Source organism: Hylobates moloch, unplaced genomic scaffold, assembly GCF_009828535.3.
Source record: "Hylobates moloch isolate HMO894 unplaced genomic scaffold, HMol_V3 SCAFFOLD_7, whole genome shotgun sequence".
NCBI classification, from domain to species: domain Eukaryota; kingdom Metazoa; phylum Chordata; class Mammalia; order Primates; family Hylobatidae; genus Hylobates; species Hylobates moloch.
The window spans coordinates 134,443,405-134,455,152 of record NW_026652282.1 but is presented as its reverse complement, the minus strand read 5'-3'; the positions used below and the strand labels follow the sequence as shown (position 1 = coordinate 134,455,152).

At 57.2% G+C, this 11,748-nt stretch overlaps 1 protein-coding gene across 8 annotated transcripts in view; it reads left to right on the top strand.

The window, feature by feature from the left end:
* The window catches only part of ATP2B3 (ATPase plasma membrane Ca2+ transporting 3), a 65,611-nt gene that overhangs the window by 50,885 nt on the left and 2,978 nt on the right, over positions 1–11,748 (top strand). For 2 of the 8 annotated variants that reach the window (XR_009214332.1, XR_009214331.1), the window contains 2 exons: positions 1,526–1,679; positions 6,615–9,963. The exons of 2 other annotated variants lie outside the window; for them this stretch is intronic. Coding sequence is in view for 4 of the 6 variants with exons in the window: in XM_032757929.2 (XP_032613820.1) it covers positions 1,526–1,679; positions 6,615–6,719 (259 nt within the window). In the remaining 2 variants the exon portion in view is untranslated. Of the gene's footprint in view, positions 1–1,525; positions 2,971–6,614; positions 9,964–11,748 lie in introns of those variants that run through there. 4 more of the 8 variants (XM_032757929.2, XM_032757926.2, XM_032757931.2 and 1 more) reach the window with 4 other exon arrangements.

The window sequence follows — 11,748 nt, the reverse complement described above, 5'->3', positions numbered from 1 at the left end:
AAAAAAAAAAAAAAAAAAAAAAAAAGTGAAGGCATTTTGTAACCTGCTCGCACCATGGTTCCATACTAACATATCAACGCACCAGATGGACAGGGTGTCATTCCAGAATAAAAGAGTCCTTCAAACCCAGAACATGTAGCTTTTTGCAGCGCTCATGACTCGGTCTGTCTTTTTTGCATCCCATTATAACGCAAAGGGAAGCTTCGTCAGCAACTGGGCCTTGCTCCTGGCTCAGCTCTTGGGCTTCCAGGTATGGGTGGTGGCGACTGTGGTATTGTCACTGATGTGGCTCTCCCACTGGGACACCATCTGTAGCCAGGCCAGACCAATGCAAATCTGAGGCAGGAAAGGCATCTTTCCTATCCCTCAAGACTTTTGCCGCAGCGAGAGTCCTCTCCTGAATCTAGACAGGGGATCCCCCCGCAAGCCACCGCGACGCCATCACATCAACCATCCTCCTTCCGTGCGCTGACACACTCAGTATGCGTTCCTCACGGTCGCAGCAAGTGCCACGAGGTTCCCCTCGTGACAAGCAAGCGAGTGGGATGTGCTGGGCAGAAGGGGACTGGGCAGGCTGAGAAGAAAGAGGAGTCCTTTCCACAGCGCGTCAAGGGCTGAAGTGGCGTACATCCTCATTTTGGCCGGTGCAGGGGGAGTCTGAACACTCAAGCTGCCTTCTTCCACGAAGCCCTGGCCCGTTTCAAGACACCCAGCTGAACCTGGTGGCCACCACATAGCACTGCAGGGCTCGGGATGGAGCAGGTAGCTTTGGGCTCCAGATGCGCACACTGGCTTTGCCGTTCACATCATCTCCAGTGAGACGGACATGAGTCCCCATCCCAGCCAAGGGCAGGTCAGGAAATCCAAAGACACTGGGTCAAGGCCCTCCTGCCGGCCTCAGTTTCCCCAGCCTCGCTTCCCCTTCAATTTGTAGGAAGCGGTAAGAGTGGGGACAAAGCGAAGCCATGGCTGCCAGTCGGTGGGAAAACCCCCTCCTCCGCTAGGTCCATTCTTCTGCTGAGGTTTCGAGGGGGCGCCCCCTGCCCAGTCACTCGGATGAGCCACAGAAGCTGGCGGAGATGGGCAGGCGGACGGAGCATAGGGCACAAGTCCTCCGGGTTTAGAGGAAGCAGGGCGGGTTCTAATAGGAGCGTGTCATGTCCCTCAGGTGTGTTGGAGAGGAAAAAGAAGGTTGAGAACTGTGAAGTACTTCCTGACAAGTGGCTTGCAAGGGGCATTTCGGACATGTTTGCAGTGTGCCCTGACTTGTGACCCCCTTCCCTTCCCAATCTCATGACCACTAACCATCTGCTCAGCAAACCCTCTCTCGGTGGGTGGCACAGAGGCTGGCCTCAGTCAGGGCCCTGTCCAAACATCGCCAGCTCCCAGTGAGCACGGTGACCCGATGAGGCTTTGCTGTCACCCTATGTGCCCAGTGGTGGCCCCTATCCTCGCCCAGCCCTCCCTTCCGTGATAGCCTGGACAACAGTGCAAGCCAAACTTTATCTCATTTTCTCTCCCACAGATGGAGGTAGTGAGTACCTTCAAGAGAAGCGGTTCAGTTCAGGGTGCTGTGCGCCGGCGGTCTTCGGTCCTCAGCCAGCTTCATGACGTAACCAATCTTTCTACCCCTACTCACGCAATTCTCTCTGCTGCCAATCCCACCAGTGCTGCTGGGAGTGAGTCTTGACTTCCCTTTTCTCTCATAAATGGCATCTCTGGGGAAGAATAAGCCTCCCCAGCTCGGCCTTCTCTCTTTTCCAGTCTTGCATTCCGCTCACCGTGGCTTTTCTGTTCTTTCTTTACCGCCCTGTCCAGTCCTGCCCGCCCAGACGGTGTCTCTCGAAAGCCATATGCTTTTATGAAACGTATTCAACCCATGGCACTTCCGGACCTCCCGTTCTTTGCTTTGTTTGGTTTTTCGGTTTGTGTTTAGTGCTCCTTGTGCCATTGGTTCTCTTTTCTTGAACTTGTCTGCCTTTGCCGATGGTTCTTCATGAACTTGGGCCACTTCTGGGGGTGTCTGGTGTCAGGCTGGGGCCTTGCTCAGTGTTCAGTGGTGCAGCGTCAGGGCAGCACGCGGGCTCAGGGCCGCCTTCCCGGGGCTGGAGGGGTGGCGGGTGCCTTTCCCTCACTGTTTGCCACAGAAGAATCTAGCCCACATACCCAGGAAGTGGGGCGGCGCTTCCAGCATCCTCCTTGAAGTGGTTTCCTAAGGATGCTGCTGTCACCTGTCCCCAGGTGGGCTCAGTGCTGGCCAATCACTACTGCACAGGTGGTGCCTGCCCTGTAGGCCTTGCCCCAAGCCACCGGGTGTTAGAGGTTTCCCGAGAACTGGCACTCAGAGGCCGGGCACCACTTCTCTTCAAGACGTTGCCAGGAAAATTTCCCACCATGTTGGTCACAGTTTGAAGAGAACCCAGGGGCTATTCTAAGGAGGTAGAAACTTCCACAATTGCTCACATCTTTTTACAAAGACAAAGGGAAGGCCACTCTACCGCTGGCACCACCACCCTGATGGGAGAGAATGCAGGGAACCCAGTGGGCCCAGCCAGGCAGCCTGCTTTTTCCAACAAGCTCAAGAGAGTTTATATACCAAATAGTAAACCTTCGTGCGTGGGCCCAGAGCCTTTGCCAGGATGGTTCTATGCTACGTCTTTCCTTTCCTTCTAGCAAGCCCCCGAAGCGCTCCCCTCTGCCAACACGAACATGCCACTCCCCTGCAGATGGGAGTCCTTAACCACACCTTTTTCCATCACAGACTCTTCCAGCTTGATTTCTTTTCTTTTCCTTTCTTTTTTTTTTTTTTTAGGAACTGGTGAGAGGCCCCTGGTGGGGGTCACCCCTCCTCTTGCATAAGCTGTCATTTTGGGCCACTCTGTCCTTTAAGGAAGGGAAGAGGCCCATCCTGTCCCCCTTGGGAACAGAGCACGTGCGCGCGTGCGCGCACACACACACACACACACACACACACACTCCTCCAAACCACAGGCCACGCACACCTCCAGCTTGCTCCACACTCATCATCATGGGGCCACCTACCCTGGTCACAAATATTGGCTGACACCGTGGCGGCTGGGCCGAAAAGCAGAGAGGCCGACAGGAGGCTCTGCCAAGTCAGTTAAGGCCAGAAATGGTTTGTGGCCTCCCAGCACCTTCCTTCCTGGGAGCTGAGGGCAGCAGGGGGCATGGCTGTGCCTCCGCCTCCCTCCCCCTTGACTTCCTCCTTATGTCTCTTTGCCGTCTTTCTCTGTGCTTCCTGTCTGTCTGTCCATTTGCCCCTTTGTTGAGTTAAGGGGAAGGCAGCCAGCGCGGCCCCACTCCATGCGGTCCTCGAGCCTTCTCCACAGCCCTGGCCTCATCCCACCCCAGGACCAGCTCCTTGTCCCTCTCCAGGTCCAGCCCAGCCTCTGTGGGGCCTGCTGTCTTTTCTCCCTCTGGATTCCTCCTGCTTCCTCCCTGGGGCGGCCTCTTGCTCCTCTCTTCCTTGGCTCCTAGCACTTCCTTCCTGCCTTCATTCCGTGGCCATCTGTCCCCCTCCTCCCCACCTCCGGAGCCTGGCAGTGCCGGGTAAGTAGAGTGGGAGAGACGCCACCCCTCCTGCTGTTCACAAGCTATTCCATGGGGGCCCTAAGTGGCGGATAGCCAGAAGGAGGGCAGCTGTCCCTTGCACACTGTGTGCCCCAGCAGAAGGTGGGTGGCAGGGCCCTCCGAAGAGGCCCATCCCAGCTGAACATCAGCATCCCAGAAAGGACTCTGCCATGGAGGAAGATGCTGGCTGGGGACCTGGCAACACCAAGCACATGCCCACTTCTGGAAGCCACCTGCCGCCAGAAGCACCTCCTGCCATCACCGCAGTGCAGCGGATTGGTTTAGAACTCAGAACCCAACCCCCACTCCACGCTTCAAGGACCCCAAGCAATCACCAAGCCCAGCACCCTCATCCTAGAGATCGGGGGAAGGAGGTTGCCCCCAAGGGCCAGGACCTGCACTGGGTCCCATAAGCAGCCAGGCCTGGCAGAGTGGGGACTAGCACCAGTGCCCACCCTCTACTTGGAACTTTCTGGTGGATGAGAGATGCTCTGAAGGCTGTGACGGAGCTCCCCTAGACAAGAGGGCTGCCCCAACTAGGCCTGAAGGGGCGTCAAGTCACGTGGTTTCCTAAGGCAAACCCACAGTTTCCCATCCTCTTTGCCTGCTCCAGGCCAGGCTGCCTTTCAGCCCACCAGGAGTCTGGAGCCTTTCTGGGCACTGGAGCTGCCTCCGTCCCAAGCCTTTCCTACTAAGGACTTCAGGCCCTCCGGGGAGAAGGGCCAGGGATTGGTACCATGACATCCCCTCACCCTGCGCCCCTGGGGCCAATGCAGGAAGTAGCAAGGGGGTGACTAGGAGGGGTCGAGAGACCCGGGATCGCTGGGGCTCAGTGCTCACACACTCGAGCCCTCCCCACCCTGCCTAACCTCCCACGCCTTTGCTGCTTCTGGACTCAGGAGTCCCAACACAGGCCCCGTCCCTCCTCTGCATGCATTGTCAGACTGTGCCGGCCACAACTTCTGACTCCCAGCTCCAGGCAGCCTCCACTGCCCCTCCCCTGCCCAGCCTGGTGACTACCCCACACCATGCCCCACCCACACACTCACACACTGAGGCCACAGTATCACCCTCCCTGTTGGGTGTCCATATTCCGGAGAGCTGGTTCAGTTCAGACCAGGGACAGCTGGTTCAGTCGCTCGGGTCTACCAAGGGCAGTAGGCACAGGGGGCTGCGCGTCTGCCACTAGGAGGCACGGGAGGGTGCGCGATCATTTGGAAAGCCCCACCAAAGCCACTTGAGAGGCCTTTTATGTCTGTTTTCCACTGGGACACACAGACACACCCCAGCCACGCATCCAAAGTCTATCCTTCCAGCAGCGCCATGCCAGGCCTGTGTGAGATGCTCACTGTTGGAGTCGTTCCTGAGATGCCTCCTGACCTGGCCCAGCAAAGGAGCAGGGGTTAGGCAGCGGGCCATGAGTCTGGTCCCATGTGGCCACCGGGGGTCCCTCAGGGCCATTTAGTTCCCGTTAATCATGCTGGAAACAGATCACAGCAGTTGCTTGGTTTTATTGGCTTCGGCAACATGAAAACCGTGTGGCCAAAGGGGCCAACCCGGGCCACGTGAGTCCCAGGCTTTCCCTGAACACTCGTTTCCAGGGCCCAGGGCGACGTACTCACCACACTCACAGCCCCGCGCTGGAAGCAGTCTCGTTTTCTGGAGTTTGCTCCATTCTCAGGAAGGTCATGTGCTTTGAGCCAAGCCTCCCTCCCTGGTTTCTGGGAACGGGGTATTGGCATTTTTTCTCAGATCTTTGACAGTCTGCACCCTGCCTCCATGCTGGAAGCAGTAGCAATCCTTCCCCAAGAGCCCTGCCCTAGGCTTTCCTGGAACCCTGGGCCCTACCACAGGGGAATGCCCTTCCAGGCAATCCCTAAAGTAGACACCAGAACGCAGCCTAGGGCAGACCCCAGAACCCCTGGTCCGAGGCCCTCCCCATCAGGCACTCCGAGTGTGGACTCCCAAGCTGGGAACCAGGGCCAGAGACCTCCCAAGACTAATTGGAGGTCCCGCAGCTGGATTCAGCCAGTACGGAGGCAAGGGCTCAGCTGGGCCTTCCTCCTGGGTCCTCTTTAGTCCCAACACTGACTTGCCACGCCCGGGTCAGTTCAGCTTGCTGCTGTTGGGAGCACAGGTCTAGGCTCACACGGTCCTGGGCATGAGTGTGCACACAAGGTGGGAGGCAATTTTCATGAAACTTGCCAGCTGCAAGCAGTTCTGGCTTGTCAACACACACAGAGCCATGTCTTGTCTTTTCCGTTCTTTGGTTCAATTCCTTGGGGAAAGAGCCAGCTGTGGAGTTTGCATTTTCATTTTTCCTAATTCAAGCATGTGACATCCCCGTGGGGTAGAAAGGGGCCTTCCCCTTGCTCTTCCCCCACATAGAGAAGTGAGGCCGAAGCCACCTTCTCCTCAGTGTTCGGGCTGAGTTTGGCTTCTCATTGCCCGAGTTGACTGATGGTTCATATTGCCACAGGCTCTTGAGGACACCTTTGTGTCGCTTTCAAGTCGTGATTCACCCTCACGCCTACAGGGGTTGTTTTGGGCCTGGAAACCCTAAAGTTCTTGGCGAGAAGTTCCCCATGGGTCTCCCTGGCTGCTGTGTTCAGAATCCGCTCTAAATTCAAAGCTCAGGTGCCTGGGGAGCTGACAGGTCCCTGCCTCCAAAGGAAGGTTCTGGACCGGTGGTTGGTGCTGAGCAGTGGATAGGTAGGGAAGAAATCGACCAGAAGCATCCGAGCTCTGTGAACCTTAGCGGCTGAGACTGAGCAGAGCGCACGGAGCCCCTCGGGTCGGCTGGTGCCTAGCACAGAGGCAGCAGGATAGGGCTTGTTTCTGCTTGAGGAATTAGAAGGAAGAGTGAGAAGGTGTCAGGCACAGCTTCTGTCGTTTCGTTGTCACTGCGGTTCAGGAGTCTTTGCTTTGATTGTTCTCTTTTCCTTTCCTTTTTCTACTCTTCTCGGTCCTTCGCTTGTCTCCCTGCTTCTGCGGCCCTTCTCCGCCCTCATCCTCCTCCCCAGCCCTGCACTGCAAACTCCAGCACTTGAAGGCTAACCAGGGGCACGTCTCCCCATGCACATGGCGGGCACCTCCACTCCAGCTGGCCGGCAGTGGCATCGCACATGGTACTCCACACCTGCACCCCTTCCGCTTTGGCTCAGTGTGGCCAGGGATGGGCCTTGTCAGTCTGCAGCGTCACCCGCCCTGTGTAAGGCTCAGAACTGCTCATCCACGCAAGTCAGGAGCCCGGGCCAAGCCCACAGCACCCAGCATGTCTCCTCTGGGCAGCTGGTAACAAACGGGCCAGGACAGCCTCTCTAAGGATGCGTACTTGGGCTAAGTTCAGAGGAAGGAGAAAGGCCAGCCAGGCAGCAGAAAGGGCAGGGGTCATGGCTCCAGGGAGCCCCTGCGTGGGGTGTTCAGAAGCAGCTCCAGCCGGCTGGGCATTGCAAAGTGGGCAAAGAGCTATGGGGAGGGCCGAAGCCAGCACAGGAGGCTGGTGCAAGGCCGTGTGGGCCCCAGACATTCAGCCCCGTCCACTGAGTCCACTGAGCCCCTGCTGGGTGCAGCGAGCCAGACAGACCCCTGCCCCGGGGGATTACCTTCCAGTGAAAGGTGGATGTAGAGGGCACTTGAAGGCAGGAGGACAAGTGGGCACCATGCTGCTGGGGGAGACAAGAGTGAGGGGAGCCTTCCTGGTGTGGGGTGCAGCCAGAGCAAAGGTCCCCAGGTGGGATGTGCTGGAGGCTGAGGGGTAAAAGAGGGCAGAGTGAGAAAGACCGGGGCAGGCTCCGAGGGCCATAGCCAGTGGAGGGCTTGTAGCGGGGGAGATCAAGACACTCTCTGGTTTTCGGGCCGCCGTGCTAAGGGCATGGAGGGGTGGGGGCAAAGTGCAGGTTCTGGATGGTGTTTGAAGGGAGCTGCGGGGCTGGGGCTGGCGGGGGGTTGGGCCTGCTAAGTTTGAGACCCAGCTTAGACGCCCAAGTCTGGAGCCAGAGCCGACAAGGCTGTTAGCCAGCAGGTGGAATGGAAGGCAGAGAGCCAGAAGAGAGTGCCTAGACCCAGAGGAGGGGCCCTCAGGTGTCAGGGATGGGAGAGGAGGAGGGGCTGGAGCAGTGTCGGACAGTGCTGGGGGACTGTAAGGAGTAAAGGACTGTGGCCTCTCAGGGCCATCAGCCATGATGGGGAACGGAGAAGTGTGGCAGAGGGAGACAGCAGGAGGACACAAGGAGGTGGGGACACAAAGTGGGGAGCCACCTCGCCTCACCCGGATGAGATGGGGAGGCCCCCAGCCCAACCTGACCCTCCTAGGGGCATCTCTCCCTGAAGAGTGCTTTCATTTCCTTTCTTCTTAAATTGTCACAGTAAAACGGGCTTTTGGGGGTACAGTTCAATGAATTTCCACACAGTCAGGATGCAGGCCAGTTCCATCGCCTACCGGAAGGTTTGGAGCCAGATGGGGGACCAAGAGTCTGACTCGGCAGCCGGAGAGAGCTTGGAAACTCCACCTGGAGAAGGGACAGGAAGGATGGAGGGCTTTGCTGGTGGGGGTTGGGGTCCCAATGTGACCCCAGGGCCCCAGGCAGGACATAGCAGCAGCAATGGAGGTGAGGAGAGGCTCAGATGTGGAAGATGCTTTTGAGTTAAGGTAGGGCCCACAGGACACGTGGATGTCTGGTACATAGGGTCAGGGGGTCAGAGTGCCTCTGAGGTTTGGCCAGAGCCCTGCACTGGGATGGGAAGGGTGCTGGTGGGCAGAGTTCAGCTGGAGCACTGACAAGAGCCCTCCTCGGGCCTCCTGCAATTTGAGAGGTCCCTTAGGCATCCGATGGGGGACACCCGGGAGGCAGCCAGGGCAGAAGTCTGGCAGTCCAGGAAAAGGTGGACGTGGTGCAGCTGGTGTCTGCAGTATTTACGGTGGCCTGATGGTCTATAGACAGCATTGACAGCCCTGGGGGCCATGAGATTCCTTTGGGAGCAGTGGGGGCAGGCGCGTCCTGGGCTGGGAGCAGAGCAGGAGGCGGTGCAGGAGCCTGAGATGAGGACAGAGTGAACCCAGGCTGGTGGAAGGAGGGCGTCCTCGAGCCCCCAGGTGGGAGCGCAGCCCCCTGGGACGGGCCTCTCTTAGGAATGTTTGCTGCTCTCCATTGAACCAATCTCCCAGGAATTGACTGCGTCCTTCAGTGTTGGGTGGGCTGAAAACACCCCACCCTAAGACCAACACCAAAACATTGTTTAATGGCCCAGGACTAGAACGCAGGGAAAATAGAGCCTGGAGAAAGCTGACTCACTGTCAGCTGTAACTGACTCACCAGGACTCCAGCCAAGCTTAGCACCCCCGAACAGCAGAATGTTGGGGGGCAGCCCTTCCATCCTGCAGCGGTTCACTCAGTCACTTGTGCATTCCCCAAGTGTCTGCTGAGCAGCTGCTCTGGGCCAGGCTCTGTTGTTAAGCCACAAACAAGGCAGGTGCCATCCGGGAGGGGCACACCGGAGCAGCCGGTGAGACCGGAGTAGCAGTAGCAGCAGAAGCCCAGCCTGGAAGGAAGGGCTGGCTCCGTGGCCTGGCTGGCTTTTGTGGAGGTCTTTGGAGTTGAGCCAGGTGCAGTGAGACCTGTGCATAGGTTTGAGCAGGGGCTTGGCCTGATCACATGCCCCGGGTCTGAATGAGGCCACCAGCTCAGCGAGGAGAAGGGTGTGGCCAAGGTCATCTGGTGTACTGCCAGCAATCTCACCCCACACAGCCCTGGGGTCAAGGCCTGCGGCATTCTGTCCTTTTCGTGACTTGATGGGCATGGGCAACAGCTGGAGTAGGCGATGTCCCAGGCAGCTTCCACACCACAATCCTGTACCAGAAAAGGCCTAAATAATGAGGCAACATCCGCATTGGCTACAAAACTGAATTCTGTTTCTTTTCATTAAAAATGTCAAATTATTCTCAATTTCTGTGTTACCCCTAATTCAGAAACCAGTCTGGGGATAAAGGCCTGAGTGAGAATAGCTGACCATCTGCCATCTGGCAGATGTGGCTTTCCCGAATCCAGAGAAAATCCTAACCAGATTTCAGATGGGGTGCTAGAAAATTCCAGTGTGGCGCTTTTTGGCTTACTTTTTTTTATTATTATTTTAAATAGGAACGGGGAGTATCACTCTGTTGCCCAGGTTGGTCTCGAACACCTGGGCTCAAGCGATCGGCCCACCTCGGCCTCCCAAAGTGCTGGAATTACAGCCGTGGACCACCAAACCTGGCCCTGGCTCACTTTTTGCACTGGAGAGGTGATGAGGTTGGCATCATTTCAGCTGATTCCGAAGCACTGTGCTTTGCCTAGCTGAGCCCCTGGAGGGCTGAAAGAAAGTCACCGAAAAAAGGTGATTCATTGTCTAAACTAAGGGGCGGCTAACTTTTCCCATACAGAGCCAGAGAGGAAATATTTTTAGCTTTCCAGGCCTGGTCTCTGCTGCCGTGACACAACTGCGCCCTTACAGCATGAAACTTAAACCAGTAAAATTTTATTAACCAAAACTAGCAGACAGCTGGGGTTAGCCCTTGGGCAAGCCCTGACACCTTGTCTAAATCCAGAAAACCAAATATCCTAGATAGAACCTTGGCCCCGGAAATGCTTCAGAACTCCTAATGTGTCCACCTGCTCACATAGGGAGGGGTGGACAGGTGTTGGATGAACCCCAGGGTCTGCCTGGCAGCTCAGCACTCTATAGGGATGGCAGTACAAGGTGGGCCAGCTACCACTGGCAGCTGTGCTGACAGTGGCCTGTGCGAGGCCCTGCAGAGGCCTCCCCATCAACTCCTGGCTTCTAGAAGCAGGAGGGAGCCCAGGCTGAGGGGCCAGGGAGCAAAGAGAGGCAGCAAGGACTTGAGTGCGTGAGGCAAGGTGGAGAAGCCAGAGGAGGGAAGGGCTCATTCTTGGAGCAGTGCCCTGCCGGAGGGTCAGGGGGCTTCAGAGCTGCCATGCGCTCAGCTGCGGGCAGAGGGCCACTGTGCTGGGGGAGTCTGGGGCACAGCGGGAGCTCCTTCCTGCGGGAAGTTCCGCTGATCTGAGGTCTGCAAACTCCTGTGGCGAGGGATGGCCAGGGAACAACACAGAGCAAAGCCCGGGAGGTGGCAGAGATGCAAGTTTTGGAATGTCTGACTGGAAGATGGAGGAGGAGACAGGAGAGAGGACAGGGGGAGTGAGGCCAGAAGAGCAGGGGCACCAGATTGAACCAGACCCAATCAGACTCGGGGGCTATGGGGAGGCCACAGGGGCATCTGAGCAGAGACTGGCTTTAGTGGGTGCAAATCAAAAGTGTGGCCATTTCACTCTCAGATACCTCCAGCTGGGGACTGCTGGACTCTCTGGCCTGGAGCTCTGAGTACAGGCCTGGGCCACAGTTTCTGGTTATAGCCAGATGGGCCCCAGCACTGTGGCCAGGGCGGAGAGGTATGGACAGAGAGGAGGAGGGACAGAGCCAGGCCAGAGCTCTGGGGCACCCAGGGACAGAAGAGAGGGCAGTGGAGGAGACGGGGCCAGAGCAGCTGGTGAGGTGGAAGAGGGCCAGGCAGGGGCAATGTCAGAAAGCCATGAGAAGTTTCCAGAAAGAGGGATGATCATCTGTGCTGAGTGCCCTGAGGGATCAAATCAGACGAAGATGCAGAAGTGGCCAGTGGAGTTAGCCGCAGGGAGACTCTGGACACGGCAGGTCCCGGCTCCAGCCATGGGCGCTGGGGGTTGGAGGGAGACCCATGTGAGAAAGGCCGGCAGTGCCCATAGCCTGGGAACTTGCCCATACCAGCAGGTACTTTGGACTTTCTGGTAAGATCAAGAAGACAGCCCACTCACCAGCATTCTCTCCTTTTCAAATCATTTTTCTTTTCCACCAAATTGGAATTCAGATTGGGCAGAGACCCCACAGGTCACCAAAGCCAGTCGTCTCCCCAGAACAGGGAATTGGGAGGTCACAGCCAAGAGCCTAGTGCAGCACTCTCCAGTTCCAGAATACCTGCCCAGCTCAGCCGAGAGAAAGACATTGTCATCTTTTCCTGCATGCGGATCGGTTGACGAGACCAAGGCCCACACCTGAAAACTCTTTCCAAAGGCAGGCAGAGCCACCCCATTCCGTAGCAGCCCTCCAACAAATGGGTGGACATTTCTCATG